The sequence below is a fragment of the Diceros bicornis genome, chromosome 9, assembly GCF_020826845.1.
Source record: "Diceros bicornis minor isolate mBicDic1 chromosome 9, mDicBic1.mat.cur, whole genome shotgun sequence".
NCBI lineage: Eukaryota > Metazoa > Chordata > Mammalia > Perissodactyla > Rhinocerotidae > Diceros > Diceros bicornis.
Window position 1 is genome coordinate 42,294,125 of NC_080748.1, and position 17,846 is coordinate 42,311,970.

General features: G+C 39.2%; 1 protein-coding gene across 7 annotated transcripts in view; it reads left to right on the top strand.

Moving 5' to 3' along the window:
- Positions 1-17,579, top strand: part of TDRD3 (tudor domain containing 3) — a 171,992-nt gene extending 154,413 nt beyond the window's left edge. For 2 of the 7 annotated variants that reach the window (XM_058548277.1, XM_058548283.1), the window contains exon 15: positions 7,985-9,027. In XM_058548277.1, coding sequence (XP_058404260.1) covers positions 7,985-8,039 — 55 coding nt within the window. In that variant the 3' untranslated portion in view covers positions 8,040-9,027. Of the gene's footprint in view, positions 1-529; positions 789-7,984; positions 9,028-16,428 lie in introns of those variants that run through there. The other 5 variants (XM_058548278.1, XM_058548280.1, XM_058548279.1 and 2 more) reach the window with 4 other exon arrangements.
- The last annotated feature ends 267 nt before the right edge of the window (positions 17,580-17,846 follow it).

The following is a 17,846-nucleotide window of genomic DNA, read 5'->3' on the forward strand; positions in this document are numbered from 1 at the left end:
CAGGGCTTCTCTCAGCTCTTTCTGTTGTCACCACCCAAAATATTTCAACTAAAGTGGTACTTAACAAAGGTGCAGAGCAGGCAGGAGGAGGTGACAGACTAAAATAAATTACCTGTGTGGACTAAACCAATTCTGGGTACTCAAAGGGGAAATGGAGGTGGGTAGGAGGGAAGTAGAAGTTCATTGGCAGACTGCATCTTTTTTAGGTCATCCTCTGTTAAAAAACTATTCAGTTAATCCAAATTCCTGGACTCAACATGCTAGCAATAAAGGGGCTAAAAGTGACAGAGATGTACTTTAAGAATTTCTGGAAGAAACTTTAACAGATTTTGCTTTTTTGTTTACATATTTGTTTGTAGATATTATATTTATAAATTAGACAACAGTGTCCAATTTATTCTACTTGAGATCTATTGATATTTATGCAAGCACTGCACATTTACGGATAAGTTTCAGCAGAAGTGTATCTTGAGTATGGAAAAATTACTTTGAGGGTCCAATTTCACTTTCTTCCTCTCTTTTTAAATAGAGTCTTTGTGAAGAAAGGAGCTGTTGACTGAAACATTCTGGTCAAAACCTGTTGATAGACCTCCTGCTCTCCCTTCAGAATGAGATGCAGCCGTGGTGGACATTATTATTTGGAGAATAAAAAAGCAGATTTTAGAGGAAAAAAAAAAATTCAACCCACACAAAGAGTGGGAAAAAATACTAAGTTAAATAAAGCAAATACCTTTTACAAGTGAAAGAATTTTTTCTTCCGCCATCAATAAAACCAATGTGCTATTATATACATTGTTTTACTGTATATTTTATTTGCCGAATGTTATCTCTCTTGTTCATCTGGTATTAATAACCCCATATTATAGACTAGAATAGCTGTTACAACATACTGAAGCCTCCCGCTATAATCACAGAACTGACTGACTGACACAGCTTACCACATTTCTTGCAAAAACAACCTGAAGCCAAATAGCAGTTCTTAGTATGGTAATAGCTGTTAAATATGACAGCAAAAGGTATTTAAAACTTGAATATGTTGTTTTTAGCACTCTACTAGCTTTTTCAGATATAATTTGATTGAAAAAACAGGCATTCCCTTCCTTATAAAATGTGCAGTGTATCTTTCAGGATGCATCTGGTTGCAAATAACAGAAAACCCAACTCGAACTGGCTTACACACTAAAGGGAGTTTACTGGCTCACTTCACTTCCAGAAGTGCAGTAGGTTTCAGTTGGTTTAATTTAGTAACTCAGAGTTATCGTGAAAGACCCTGACTCTTTGCATCTCTCATTTCTGCTTTTTCTGGCATCAGCTTCATTCTACAGCAGGCTGCCCCATCTGTTCACAAGATGGCTACAACCCCTGAGCTATTAAGTGCAAGGATGGGGTTGGAGTCACTTCCAGAAGTGCACTTAGAAGAGAAAAGAAGCATTTCTCCTTAGGCCACATTTACTTGTATGGTGCTACTTTTCTACCTGTGAACTAGTAACTTCAGCAAGGATCTGTGGATTAGTTTAGGCCTGATTCAGGTTCCCCAACCTTACAAGTAGGAGTGGTCTGCTTCCCTGGAAGCATATTTGATTCAAGGCAGAGGATGTACATCTGAAGGTCAGGATACTTGCCACAAGGAGAGGGAGGTGTTGGAGAAGCAACAAGAATGTCCATTACAGAGAACGAATATGTCTGAACTACAAACTCTTCATTTAATAGGACAAAGATAGTCTTTCCATAGTCTCAGTCCTGCGAAGCCAGAAGTGAACAGTTAAAAAGAAAGAATGAGAAGGAGGGAGGAAGGAAAAAGAAAACAGAATAACAGAATCCTCTGGCTGAAATAATTGACAAAATTTAGTACTTTGCTTTGAAGAAGACGGCCTTAGGCATACTCTCAGGGCTATTAACTTTAAATTTTCTTTATTTATTAGCCCACGGTTGATTGTTTCTACAATATCTTAATAAGTGGAAGGGTGAGAAAGACATGGCTAGCAGTGTTGGGTTTTTTGTTTTGTTTTCAGCATTGCTGTGCATCATAAATCAACTAGGAGTGGTGTGGCCTGGGCATTTTTTAAAAGATCTGCAAGTAATTCTAATGTGTATCCTGGGGTTGAGAGCCAGAAGAAGGCCCATGGTGGTTTTGATGAGTTTGACAGCTGATAAGTCAATAAGGGAGGAGGCAGAAGAACTTAAATGGAGGTCTGAGGGTAGCTTAAAGTACTCGTTCTCTGCACTTTCTTGTTTGATAGATGGGGACAATAATACCTGGTACAGTGTTAAGCCTAGAATAGACTCTCAATAGATGGCACTAGTGTTGGCTAGTGTTTATTATCATAACTCAACAATCCCTAAGAACAGCTCTATATGGTAATGTGTGGTATATATGATTTGACCTGAAGATATCAAGAAAAGTTTAAATTGGACAGCTAGTGAGGCCAGCCTATCTGCCTCCTAATTGTTGGTGGCTGCTGGGGCATTGAAGGGTAGGTCCTGTCCATTTCTGACAGAGCATGATATACTTGTCTAAATACGTCAAAAGCTAAGCTCCACTGTGACTTGCTGTTATTAAGGGCATCTGCAGGCCTGGATGTGCGGATGGGGTGTGTAATGATAAAATAATCGTCACTCTTTGCTGAGGTTTCCCCTGGGCGCCAGCACTGTGCTTAGCACTTTTCGTTCATTATCTTTTGTCATGTCCACAACAACTCTATGAGGTATGCATTACTACCGCCATTCCACAGCAAAAGTAGCTAATGCTCCTTCAGAAAGGTTCAGTCCCTTACCCCAGGAAGCAAAGTGGAAATGTTGGAGCCAGGATTCAAAGCAGATCATCTACAAGTACCCCAAGGAAGACAATTAGCAGCCCGCATTACAGAAGCGGCTACAGGCCTTTTCTTTTCCCTGTTTTTCATTCATTGTTTATTTCAGTTTTGTTTTGGTTTTCATTATGGCTATATTCTATCATGTTAATTAGTCCCATAGGTTTGTCTTACAATTTGTCATTGCCAAGAAGCATGATGTTTATTTATTTATTTTTTTTTGTGAGGAAGATCAGCCCTGAGCTAACATCCATGCTAATTCTCCTCTTTTTGCTGAGGAAGACTGGCTCTGAACTAAAATCTATTGCCAATCATCCTCCTTTTTTTTTTCCCCACAGCCCCAGTAGATAGTTGTATGTCATAGTTGCACATCCTTCTAGTTGCTGTATGTGGGACGCTGCCTCAGTATGGCTGGAGAAGCAGTGCGTTGGTGCGCGCCTGGGATCCAAACCTGGGCCGCCAGTAGCAGAGTGCGCGCACTTAACCACTAAGCGACGGGGCTGGCCCCAAGAAGCATGTTTATCTTTGGGTTTTCCTCCTAGTCTATGGCACATCCGTGTCTTCCCCCTCACCCCTTCCTCTTCTCTCCCTCTTGTTTCCAGCCCTATTTTTCCTTTAACTTTCCATATTTATGTTTGTGAAAGCTCAAGTTTTTAATCCTTTCTCCTTTCAAAGAAAAAAGTGGTTTTAATTACAGTTCAAAAATTAATGTTAATGTATTTATTCAGTAAATATTTCCTGAGTACTAATTGTTCTCTGCACCATGCTGTAAATAAGACCGACATGGTCTCGGATCTCACAGGGCTCACAATATAGCTCCTTTTATTTGTTTTAGTTCCTGTATATTATCCTTTTCACGTGCCTTCTATTTCTATATTATAAACTTCATTTCTTAAATGTATTTCATTGACTTATTTTTGCTAAACTACTAAAAATTAGCAATTTTTAGTTTTAATATTTTACCTTCTCTTCTCTATTTTTTTAATTTTAAAATATTTTTCATCCTGGGCCATGGGTGCTAGTTTTCTGAAGAAAATCTTCACGGTTTGGGGAGGAACCTGAGGTTGTCTCCAAATGTTTGCCACATCTCCTGAGTGGACCCGGGTTGAAGGACAGTTAGCACTGCTGACAGTTTCCTTCCCACCCACACCCCTTCCACTTACTAAGGTATTCTAGAAACAACTGTGAGCTAGTAAATGAAAAAAACTAAGAGTTAATAGGCCCTGAGAGAATGCCTATAGCCTGCTCCTTCAAAGCAAAGTACTCTATTTTGTCAATTTTTTTGGTCAGGGGATTCCCTTGCCACCTCCCCCTCCTTTTCCCTCCCTCCCTCCTTCTCTCTCTCTCTCCTTTCCTTCCTTCCTTCCTTTCTTTCTTTTTAATTGTTCATTTCTGACTTTATAGGACTAAGACTATGGAGGGACTGTCTCATCCTGTTAAATAGTTTGTAGTTTACTGGACCTTTCAGGCTTAGGCCATAATGACAACGGCCCCAGCCTCATGCAATTCTCTCCTATTTCTATGCAGTTACATCTCTCATGGCCCTTTCTTTCTTAATACACATCGTAGCTAACCCCACTGCCTGCAAGGAGTAAAACACGGAAGGAACAAAGAGAAACACATGATTGACAGTGGTAAGAGTTGTGCTCCCACTGGACCTAGACCAGAGTGGCCGTCAGTCTTGCCAGCACTGACCCCTGAGTGGAACGTGCTGGAATACAAGATCTCGTCCTGTGTGTGAGTGAGTTAGAGTGTGAGTGAGTACATCACTTGGAGAACTTTTACTAGGCCCTGTCTCTTGTCCCCTTTTGGAGTGGATAGATAATTTGTGCTGTTTTTCAAAAGTAAAAAGTGTGCCAGGATAGTATCATTCTTCTCTATATCCCGTTCCAATAACACTTCTTGAGGTGAAATGCTGTAGATAAAAATATTCATTAAGACAACATAATATGTTTGCATAAAGAAAAATATAAGGCCACAGACATCAAAAATGGTTTTGTAGAAATAGAAAAGAGAACAGGGCTAGCTCAAATTTTTTAACTATAGGAAAATCTTGAGTTTGGTGTCAAATAGTTTACATACAATAGGAAAGAGAAAGTTCAGTCAAGAGAAGTAGATCTTCAGCCAGGGAATAGATTCCATAAACGGCTGGGACAGATCTTCCTCAGGTTGCGGTAGACTCAGGACCTTGTGTCACTCAGTGCCAGTGTACACCTGGCAGACAGGTGGGTGGCAGCACAGGCCCGGCTCCGAGAAAGATGACAGACAGGCAGAAGGCCCCATGGCACCTGCGGATCCAACACTAGGAGAAATGCAGGGCTCAGGATGCAGGCTTGGTGGTCACACACAAGAGCTCAGTGCTCTTGCTTCCCCTTTCTTTGCCAGGTTTGTCAACCAGTGTGGGGGCAAGGCCTGGCATGTTACTTAAAATGGGCTCACAATCAACTCCTTAGGTAGAAAGGGCCTTGGAAAGAAATATTTGGACCCCCATTCTAGAAGCAAAACTAACTAATGCATGAGTGTTTCCAAATCTGATGAATGACAAGGTAGATTAAGAGATATTTGGCAAACAATTATTTTCCTCTCATTTATTTTCACTCCTTTGAGAACACAGGCAAGAAACACACCCATAGCACAGTGCCTGCTATGAAAGACATGGGATCCTCCTGGACTAGAGAAATACCGAGAAAAGCTGGGTAGTTATTGAGAATATGGGGCTCAAGAGGTGCTTGTTATAAATATTAGAGATTCTGCTCACAAGAGGGTGAAACTACCTCCCTTGACAAAGTCAGTGGGTGTCAGGAACACAGCAGTCAAAGGGGAAATGGAAAGTGAAAATAAGGATATCAAATAAAGGAAAGAGTCCTTAGGGAAACACCTGACAATGAAGAGAGGGCTCTTTCAGCTCCATTCTCCAGGAAAGGAGGCCATCTCACGATGGAGGACTCCCACCCCACCCAGGAGGCAGAAATCCTAGTATTAGGACCTCTTATGTTAAGAGATTTCTCCTGAGTGATCTGAGGGTGGGCTCTGGGCAGTAGCATGGATTTTTCTGGCACCTTGGTAACGCCTTTCTCTTTTCTTTGCTAATTTTTCCATCTGCCTTCTTTCCAGGTAACACAAAGTCAACTTTATGTCTGTGGTTATACTGACAACGTAGGTTAAAATCGCAAGACGTTGCTTGTTGGTATCGTCAGGTGCACATTATATAATCCAGGATAGTGAGCATTATAACTTGAGAGAATTATGGTGGCATCATATTTAGTTTCACATTGGGATGGCCTTAATGAAGTAATATAATGATTCAATTCAGATAACTGCTGGGCCACCCTCATGAGTCTTTTATAAAAGGCTTTGAGAAACTAGCTGCCCATCTCGCAGGGTCTAGGTAGTTTTTTAAAAATAATAAATTTAGAACAGCTAGAGTAAGGAAAAACACCCTTATGAAAGGGCAGGCAGAACATTCTTTTTGATACTTGTTTTAGTGTCGGCTAGTTTGAGGGTTACAGAAATATCTGATTATCCACAGGCTGTTAAATGCTTTGGGCTTTATAGGAAAAGAAAGTTTAGAGAAATGTGGTGACGTATTCTAACTGCACTTTCGTCACTAAAGAAAGGCAGTTTTGTTCAAGTTCAAGAGTTCACAGGACTTCTGATTGTGGTCAAGATAGAGCAACAGGGGATAGATTTACCTTCCTGCCTGAAACATTTAAAGAACTGGACAAAATGTATGAGACACTGGAACTTAAGACATTGGACAGGAGACAACAAGGTACAGTGACTCTTGAGGGTTGGGAAGCTAGTAGGAGGGTCCTACAATTGCTCCAGATTACTGTCTGGAGGAAGTGTGAAGGCCATGTTGTAGGGAGGGGGAACCCAGGCAGTACCTGTTGGTCTCTATGAGTTAAGAGATGGATGGGGAAGTTTAGGGAAGACTAGGTAGGTAGATTTTGCAGGGCAGAATACCAGAGAAATGGCTTGTAGATATAAAACTATAAAACATTTGGGAGAAAATTTGGTAAATATTTATGAACTTGGGTTTAGACAGAGTTCTTTGCTGTAACAGCAAAAACGTGATTTGTTCTTTTATAAGAACAAATTAATAAGTAATACTTAAATTAAGAACTTCTGCTTCTCAAAGACATTGTTAAGAGAATGAAAAGACAAGTGACAGACTTGAAAAAAAATTTTGCAAATCACATATCTGATAGAAGACTTGTATACAGAATATATAAAGAATTCTCAAAACTCAATAAGAAAACAAACAACCCAATAAAAAAATGGGCAAAAGATTTGAATAGTTAGCAAAGAGTATATACAGAAGGCAAATAAGCACATGGAAAGATGCTCAACAGCATTAGTCATTAAGGAAATGCAAATGGAAACCATAATGAAGTAACCACTATGCACCTATTAATATGACCAAAATTAAAAAGTCCCACCAAGATGTGGAGGAACTGGAAATCTGCTGATGAGAATGTAAAATCATAGAAACTGTTTGGAAAACAACAGTTTGGCAGATTGTTAAAAAGTTAAACATATACCTATTGTATGACCGAGTCATTTCACTCCTGGTTATTCATGATAAATGAAGGCATATGTTCCTATTTAGACTTGTACCTGAATGTTCATATTATCTTTTTTTGTAATAGCCCAAAACTGGGAACAACTCAAATGTCCATTAACATGTGAATGCATAAACAAATTGTAGCATATCCATAAATGAAATACTACTCAGCAATAAAAAGGAATGAACAATTGATACCTGCAACAACATGGGTGAATCTCAAAATAACTTTGCTGAGTGAAAGAGGCTAGACCCTCTTCCTGAGAGAAAGTGAGAGAGAACGTGAAGGAGCAAACATACTGTATGAGTACATTTGTAGAAAACCATATAAAACGCAAAGTAATCCACAGTGACAGAAACCACACCAAGGAGTGGTTCTCTGCAGATGGTGAGTGCTGGGGAGTGGTGGGAGGGAGAAATTTACCAAAGGGCATGAGGAAACTTTCTGAGACAATGAATATGTTCATTATCTTGATTGTGGTGATGGTTACACAAGTATATATCTGCCAAAATTTATCAAATTGTACATTTAAATATATGCACTTCCCCGTACGCCAATTATACCTTGATAAAGCTGCTTTTTTAAAAAACAGTTGTGTCCTCCTAGGACACTCGCTCTTAGATACCAGCCACCATGCTCTGAAGAAGCCCAGGCCACATGAAGAGGCCACCTGTAAGTGTTTCAGGGACAGCCACAGTGGGGATTCCAGCTAACAGCCATGGGATGGAGCCATCCTGGAAGTGGATCCTCCAGTCTCCAGTCGAACTGCCCAGTTTATGTTGCGTGGAGCAGGAGTGAGTAGTGTAGATTTGTGAGCTAAATAAATTATCACAGTTGTTTTAAGCCAAAAAACAATATAAAAACCAACAATTGTGAACTCAGTGTGGATGTTTTCTTGCTCTTTACTTAATGTGTTGAAATGATATTGGACGTTACCGCTGCATTCAATGAAAAAGTCGTGATATAACTTTTCACCCTTCTCTAGGTTGTGATAATAATATGCTGACAGTTATAACTGTCTTTGTTAGAGATATGGAGTCTTGTTGCTCTTGTGTGTAAAGCTCTTGATTCTCAGAGGGCAGATAGGATGTTATAGTTATTGTTATTTTTACTGTGTTACAGCTATGACTTTTAGACTAACTCTCCTTGTGGCCTGGGGTTTTATGTATATATAGGTGTATATGCATAAATTTTCTATTGTTAAAATTTCATCTTTCAGAAGCTCCAGGCGTTTCTTTAAAAGGAGTAAAGTTTTTGATAGGAAACATTTGTCCATCTGAGCACTTTCTATTTGTTTCTTTGTATTTACTGTATAGTTTTTAAGTGCTGACAGAAGTAACTCTAGTACATGAGGCCTAATTTGCTACTTAATAGGTACTGGTTTTAATTTCATAAATCCTTTAGATCTCTTGGGAAAATACAGCTCATAGATGAAGAGCTTTGGCATTTTTACAGTACTCTGAATTCTTCTAAATTATACATGGCAGATTTTCAAACATGAAGTAATTTCTCCCCTACCTATTTCGCATTAGGTCTGTGTGACATATACATGCTAAAATAAATACACTCACACAGAAGTATTTACATGCTATTGTAACTCTTCTGTTCTTTGTACTCAGGTTTATGTGCACTGAATAAATGTCTCATACATTTTGTCTTAACCTGTTGCTTTGGATTTGTAACATACTAAAACTCATAAACTCAATAGAGGAATCCAGATACATGTGATAATCACAAAGTTGCAGACTTTCATAACCATTTTATATGAAACACTCCATTGTGAGATGAAACATAGTAACTTTTCCGGGTCTTCAGGGTATTTGCAAAACAATATCCTTTATATACAACTGCTTCCATCTCAATTCTTCTTTGTATCCCTTAAAAAAGCTTTGGGAAGGCGTTTCTTTGTCCTGCTGAGTAAGAAGGGAACTCAGGCCATTTGCTCTTTTCTTGTTCCTGGACAACACGGGTAGAAACAGATTGTGGGCTGGCCAGATTACAGTTTAATCATCTCCTAAAATAATGTCTTCCATGAATTAACTTGATCAATTTAGTCCGAGAAAATTGTGCCATATGCTGTAAATAAGCTGCTTATATGAAACCAGCTTATTCCACCAGGAATTGTTCCTTCCGAGTGTCATTTATACCACTTCTTGGAACTTAATTCTTGGATTCCTCATGGTGAATAGTTCCTATTTAGGTGTCAAGGTCATGTCCAGCTGCTCAGTTGGGATTTCCTGGGTTCAGATGTTTCCACTTTAACCCCTGAATCTGATTCTTTACTTATATTTTAGACACCAATCGAAGAAAGCTACTAATATTATCAGAGTAACACTACAAACAAAGCACCGATGGAATTAGTTACTAATTCACTTAAACACATTCGTAGGAGAGTGGATATCTTTTGGGTTATTTACGTAGCCCCCCTTCTCTCAGCATTGCTTTTCTCCGTATTTTAAGTATATAGTTTCAGAGAGAACCACTATGTTTGCATAGTATTTACACAGGGTGGAAGTAGAATCATGAAGTACCTGGGAACAAAGACTACTGCTTCTTGGCATTGTGATCTTAGTCAAGTAGCTTAACGTTTCTAGGTCTCTGTTTCCCTATTTGGAAACTGGGAATAATAGTAATACTTACGTTTTAGGATTATTGTGAGACAGAGAGAAGCAGCCTCTGACATCCAGAAGCTAGCCTGCTACTCAACTCAACACTCCTGTTGCCCATAAACAATTTCACAGAACACCAACATGAGACAAGGTCACTGTGACCATGATGAAGAAAAAAAAAAAACAAAAGAAAAACACAAAAGCACTCTATAATTATGTCTGAACACCAAAAAACAAAAACAGAAATAAGAAAAAAACAAAAACAAGAATATTGTCCAAACCACAAGTGACCAAACATCTTCATTTTCTGGCTAATATGAACAACTGCTGCTGCTTTACCAATTTTAGCTTTAGCTCTGCTTCATTCTTTCCGCCATCTAGATAAAAATTATGAAGATATCCAGTCTTAGAATAGTCCTGCTTCTTGACAACATCCAATGCTGAGCAAAGCCTGCTTTTCTTATACCCATTCCCAAAGTCTCCTAACACAAGACCAAATCTTACTGTATTAACCACATTTTCTAGTTTTTGTATTTGATGTTTTGACATCTGGGGCATTGCTGCCTTGAGCCCACCTTTCATATGCAAACTAACTAACCCAAAGCCCAAGCAAATTTATGAGAGACTGAGCCCGTGTCCTAATCTCCCCGGAACCAAGCATCAGACAACTAGGGGAAGCCTCTACACCCCAGAGCCTGCTGAAATTATTCAAACTATCCTAAACCTGGGCAGCCCATTCCTTCCTAGGAAGACCACAATAAAGGCTTTTCCCCAGTTCCTCTCACTCTGCCTGCCACTAACCTCAGGGTTCTCTCCTGTGACATGCCCCACTCCTCTTGGGGACTGTGAATAATAAACTATCTTCTCAGTGGCAATTGTTGTCCTCACCAAATTTGAGTAAAACCAAAATCCCAGGTACATTTTTAATTATCTATAATAAGTCCTCTCTTGGGGCTGGCCCAGTGGCGCAAGCGGTTAAGTGCGCACGCTCCGCTGCGGCTGCCAGGGGTTTGCCAGTTTGGATCCCGGGTGCACACCCACGCACCGCTTGGCAAGCCATGCTGTGGCTGCATCCATCCCATATGAAAAGGAGGAAGACGGGCACGGATGTTAGCCCAGGGCCAGTCTTCCTCAGCAAAAAAAGAGGAGGCTTGGCAGATGTTAGCACAGGGCTGATCTTCCTCACACACACACAAAAAAGGTTATAATAAGTCCTTTCTAGCATCATCTTACTAAGACACCCCACAGTTCTCCATGGCATGCGGTCTTTTTCATTGCGGTGAGTCAATAAATCCACTTTGTTCAATGTCTGATATGTTTCTGGTGGTCTTTGACTGGAGGTCATTAATATGAGGTTAAATGAGGCAATGAATGTAAAACTCCGTGACTGAAAACATTGAACACTTCACTGATATTGTTTAAAATGTGATCTAGTTCCCTTGCCCACAGTTCATTGGCCCAGGAGAGGACCTTGGTCAGACAAATAGACCTGTAACAAGTGAAATTCGGAAGTTACTGGAACCATTTTGCCATTTTCTCTATTTGGGAAATAGAGAGAGCCCATCTATGGTGATAGAGAAGAAAGAATTTAATGCTCACTGAGAAACAGAGGGGAGAGGCAAAGAGAACGTCCTGGGTTCCTCACCAATACCTAGTTTATGTCTGTTTCTCAAGTCTAGGGTATCTCTTTCTTTGGATCCTGTGAGATACTTCAGGATCCTAATAAATCCCAATACAGTTTGCTTAAGGGAGCCTATGGTTATTACTTGCAGCCCAAAGAAATCCTAATTGATGTATATAAGTAATAAATAATATTAAGTAGGTAAGTTCTTCAACATATTCCATATTAGTAGGAAATTGGTGATATTTCCTAGCTTTGGGGAAAATTTTCTTTGACAATTTTTTCTGGTTTCTGTACTGATCCACTTTGCTCCTTTCTGAGTTTCTACTCAGTATCATGGGCTTTCTATCATTAATTTTCTCAGGGGTTTAATAGGACCCTTTAAGAGCTTGTTACACTCACCACAAATATGGAGCTGTTGGTGTGTGGGAGCAGTTGCTGTGCTCCCTTCTTGTGGTCTCTGCTCATACTGGGCTGTATTACCCTATATGGGCCTAAGTTTGTCCAGGGTCTCATGCCTCCCAGTCTTTTCAGGCTATGCTTTTTAAACATTTGTGTCCATGTACTTCCTAAATATTAAAATAAAACAAAATCAAAAAACTATACACCTTCTAGCACACATTTAAATTGACATAAAAAAATTTCATCAGAATTTTATAAGTTGCAAAAGTTATAATTCCTACCATGTGGTATATGGGCTTTTAATACATTTATATATTTTCTTCAAAGCCTTGGAGCTGCAATATAACTCCTTCAATTTTTGGACAATGTTATCCACTTTCCACAGGTTAACTGTAGGGGGGCAAAATTTGCCACCTCAAAATGTGCCTCTTTGGCTTGAGGATTATTTTAGGCTGATTATTCTAAGAAACAAAAAACTCAGGAAGAAACTTCCATCTCCCCCACTAACTGCCTGAAAGGAATTTAGAGGATCTGTTCCAGGAAAGAGATATCACTACAGGTAACTAGAGTATAATATGAAGTAGATGTGGCAGACAGGGAGGAAGCTAGCAAGGCCTGTTTGATCAAAGTCCTCTCTGTGTCCCATTGTCTTCACACAGCCCAACAAACATTTGTTTACCAAACATTAACTCTTTTTATCTTCCTGTAAATTGCCTCCTTTCCCTTTGAAGTCCCAGACCTGTACCCCCTTTTCCTTAGTCCAGAATGACATATATATCTAATTTTGCCTGTTTTTGGAATTTTTTTCATGCTTATGTGCACATATATTAAACTTTTTTTTTTTTTAATTTATTTTTCCCCCAAAGCCCCAGTAGATAGTTGTATGTCATAGCTGCACATCCTTCTAGTTGCTGTACGTGGGACGCGGCCTCAGCATGGCCAGAGAAGTGGTGCGTCGGTGCGCGCCCGGGATCCGAACCCGGGCCGCCAGCAGCGGAGCGCGCGCACTTAACCGCTAAGCCACGGGGCCAGCCCTACACATATATTAAATTTTATTTTCTCCTGTTAACCTGCCTTATGTTATTTTAATTGCTTGACCAGCCATAAGACCCAAGAAAGGAAGGGGGAAATTCTCCCCTCCCCCCACATAGCCAAAGCCGATCCTCGTGTCAGACCAGTCAGCCAAATAAAAGCATGGAGGTTTTGGGGGTCAGAAAACATCTAACTTTATTTCTTCCCGCAAATCAAGCAAACATAGTAATACCTTTCTTTTAAATATTTATCTCACTCCTGAATTCTAAGATACATGGAGCCTTGCCATATATTTGTTGTCATGATGAAAGAGGATGCCTTCAATACTCCTTGGCCAAATTCTCTTTGCTTAGCTGCTCCAGGATTCTCCCTCACGAGTTATTTCTTCTTGAGTTGTCTCCACTGCAGCCCCTTCTCCCTACCCAGTGAAGAAGAAGGCATCATTTTAAGATTCATGGTAGTTAAGAGGTTTGCCTTTCTTCTCCTCCTCCACCTCTTCCCCCTCCTTTTCTTCTTCTTTTTCTTTTTCTCCTCCTCCTTCCTTTTCTTCTTCTTCTTCTATTGGTACATATTTTTATTAAAAGAGTATTGGATTAGGGTGGGGATGTTGGACAACCACAAATATACAGCCTTCCTTTTTTATGCTTTTCCTGTGTTTAAAGAGGGAGAAAGATGACCATGAGCAGATGGGAGGAAGAGAAAGATGTGGCAGAGAAGACCACAGGCATTACCCTTAGATCAGTTTTTGGAATAATAAAAATTAAAATTTGAGGATCTAGAAAATGATTACTTCAAAGTACTCAAGTCTTCGGGGCCTATGGATAATCATCAGGTCTCCCCAGGTATACAGGTATCCCTTTGTGAAAATCGATGCTGTATTCTGAGGTAGTGATTCTGTTACTGTTCAAATAGGGGTTCATCCGCCCACCACAGGTCATGTCAATAGTCAAGAGGCAAGGTGGTAGGAAAGAAAGGACTTTTTATTACAGCTTGCTAGCAAGATGGAAGATGGCCAACTAATGTCCGAAAGAAACCATCTTACAGAACAAAGACTACAGGCCAATAATATAGAGGACTGGTCTCCGAGTGGGGGAGGCATTTGGTCCCAGGGTGGGGGCATCCATCTGGTCTTAGTTCCTGGCAGTCTTTTGTTTTACTTGATATGCATCAGAGACTGGAGCAACGCCCTATACCCTGATCTTTCAATTGTATTAATGATGGCTGTCAGCATAGACTCTCTGCTCGGGGGGTCATCACATTCCTAAGGAACTCAAAAGAGCAAAGTTATCAACTTATAGCAGCTGGGAGGGGCGATAAAGTCCAGAGTTAGTTGGAGGTCATTCCAAGTCACAATATGGTTTCCTCTCTACAATATGGCTTCCCTTATGCCAACTCTGTATTGAGCCAGTATCAAGTCCCTGTCTTTAGAGAGCGTCAGAATCCTCTGGAGGGCTTGTTTAAATGCAATTGCCAGCTTCAACCCCAAGATTAAAATTCTGTGGTTCTCTGCTCAAGTCTTGGGATTATGTATTTTAATCAGTCTCCTCAGATGATTGTGATGCCTGAGGCTGGCTACAACTCTCAAAGACACTGTTCTGAACTGTCTAGCAGAATCTCCCGTAGAGCTTTAAAAACGCACATCAAAGCCTCAGAATCAGAAGATCTGCAGAATCAGAATACATGGGGGTGGGATGTGTAAGGACAAATGAAAATTAAAAATAAGAGGATTAATTCTCCCTGCTGAAATAAGGGAAAAGATTCCTCTCCCTCTTTTTTCCTCAGAGATTTTTCTCAGTTTTCTTTAGAAAACTTGCAATCATAAGTAGTTTCTTCTGTCTTTGAACTGTGTATAAATCCTTTTGAAAACTAGATAGGCCATTTGTCATCTTGATGACCCATTAATGCTTTTCTCAAGGACCTGGGAGCCATCTCTTTGAAATGTAAACATCAAAGAAAATAGCACCTCTATCTCCCAGTTTCCATGGGAGGGTTAGGCGCCTTGCTGTAAGTTGCAAAACTACCCCCTGTCATAAAGATATGAGAAGTTTTTAATCCATTTTGAGTTAATTTTTGAGTATGGTGTAAGATAATGGTCTACTTTCATTCTTTTGCCTGTGGTTGTCCAGTTTTCCCAGGACCATTTATTGAGAGACTTTCCTTTCTCCATTGTATGTTCTTGGCTCCTTTGTCAAACATTAGCTGTCCATAAATGTGTGAGTTTATTCCTGGGCTCTCAATTCTGTTCCATTGACCTGTGTCTGTTTTTGTGCCACTACCATGCTGTTTTGATTTCGATAGCTTTGTAGTATATTTTGAAATCAGGGAGTGTGATACCTCCAGCTTTGTTTTTTTTCCTCAGGATTCCTTTGACTATTCAAGGTCTTTTGTTGTTCCATATAAATTTTAGGATTCTTTATTCTATTTCTGTGAATAATGTTATTGGGATTTTTATAGGGATTGTGTTGAATCTGTAGATTGCTTTAGGTAGTATGGACATTTTAACTATGTTAATTCTTCCAATTCATGAGCACAGAATATCTTTCCATTTATTTGTGTGTTCTTCAATTTCTTTCAGCCATGTCTTATAGTTTTCAGTGTACAAGTCTTTTACCTCCTTGGTTAAATTTAATCTTAGGTATTTTATTCTTTTTATTGCAATTGTAAGTGAGATTGTATTCTTGATTTCTCTTTCTGCTAGTTCATTGTTAGTCTATAGAAATGTGACTGATTTTTGTATGTTGATTTTGTACCTGCACCTTTATTGTATTCATTATTTCTAATAGTTTTTTAGTGGATTTTTTAGGGTTTTCTATATAAGAAATGATGTTACCCACAAATAGTGACAATTTTACCTCTTCCTTTCCAATTTGGATATGTTTTATTTCTTTTTCTTGCCTAATTGCCTGGGCTAGGTCTTCCAATACTATGTTGAATAACAGTGGTGAAAGTGGGCATCTTTGTCGGGTTCCTGTTCTTAGAAGGATAGCTTTCAGTTTTTCACCATTTAGTATGATGTTAGCTGTGGGTTAATCAGATATGGCCTTTATTATGTTGAGGTACTTTCTTTCTATACTCATTTTATTGAGAGTTTTCATCATAAAAGATATTAAATCTTGTCAAATGCTTTCTCTGCATTTGACATTTTGTTAATGTCAAATTAATGTTAATGTCTGCATCACCACATTTTGTTAATGTGGTGTATCACATTGAATGATTTGCAAAAGTTGAACCATCCTTGCATCTCTGGAATAAATCCCACTTGATCATGGTGTATGATCCTTTTAATGTATGTAAAACCTGAAACCATAAAACTCCTGGAAGAAAACATAGACAGTACGCTCTTTGACATCGATCTTAGCAGTATATTTTTGAATATGTCTCCTCAGTCAAGGAAAACAAAAGAAAAAATAAACAAATGAGACTACATCAAACTAAAAAGCTTCTGCACAGCAAAGAAGACCATCAACCAAACAAAAGGACAATGCACCAATTGGAAGAAGATATTTGCAAATCATATATCCAATAAGGAGTTCATATCCAAAATATATAAAGAACTCATACAACTCAACTACAAAAAAATAAGCAACCCAATTAAAAAATGGGCAAAAGATATGAACAGACATTTTTCAAAGAACATATACAGATGGCCAACAGGCACATGAAAAGATGTTCAACATCACTAATTATTAGGGAAATGCAAATCAAAACCATGGGGACTGGCCTGGTGGCGTAGTGGGTAAGTTTGTGCACTCTTCTTTGGCGGCCCAGGATTCCCAGGTTCAGATCCCAGGCGTGGACCTATGCACTGCTTATCAAGCCATGCTATGGTGGCATCCCATATAAAGTAGAGGAAGATGGGCATCGATGTTAGCCCAGGGCCTATTTTCCTCAGCAAAAAAGAGGAGGATTGGCAACAGATGTTAGCTCAGGGCTAATCTTCCTCAAAAAAAAAAAAAAAAACCAAAAATCTACAATGAGATATCACCTTACGTCTTTCAGAATGGCTATTATTAAAAAGACAAGCAATAGCATTTATTGCAGAGGATGTGGAGAAAAGAGAACCTTTTATACTACTAGTGGGAATGTAAATTAGCACAGACACTATGGAAAACAGTATGGAGATTCCTCAAAAAATTAAAAATAGAACTACCATATGATACAACTATTCCACTTCTGGGTATTTATCTAGATAACACGAAAGCACTAATTTGAAAAGATATTTGCACCGCTATGTTCATCACAGCATTATTCACAACAGTGAGGACTTGGAAGCAACCCAAGTGCCCACTGGTGAATGAATGGATAAAGAAGACGTGGTATATATACACAATAGAGTACTATACAGCCATGAGCAAAAGATGAAACCTTGCCATTTGCAACAACATGGATGGACTTTGAGGGTATTATGCTAGGTGAAATAAGTCAGATGGAGAAAGACAAATATCCTATGATTTCACTCATATGTGGAAGATAAACAAGCAAACACATAGATACAGAGAACAGATGGTGGTTGCCAGAGGCAAAGGGGGTTGCGGGGAGGGCAAAAGGGGTCAAGAGACACATATGTATGGTGATGGATGGAAACTAGACTTTTGGTGGTGAACACAATGTAGTCTATACAGAAGTTGAAATATAATGATGTATACCTGAAATTTATATAATGTTATAAATCAATATTACGTCAATAAAAAATTAAAAAAAAATTTTTTAAAAAGATATGAGAAGTTTGTTTCTCCACTAGATAAAGCTAATAAGCTAACACAGATAGTCACCCCATTTACCACGTGAGTCAAGGATGAACTAT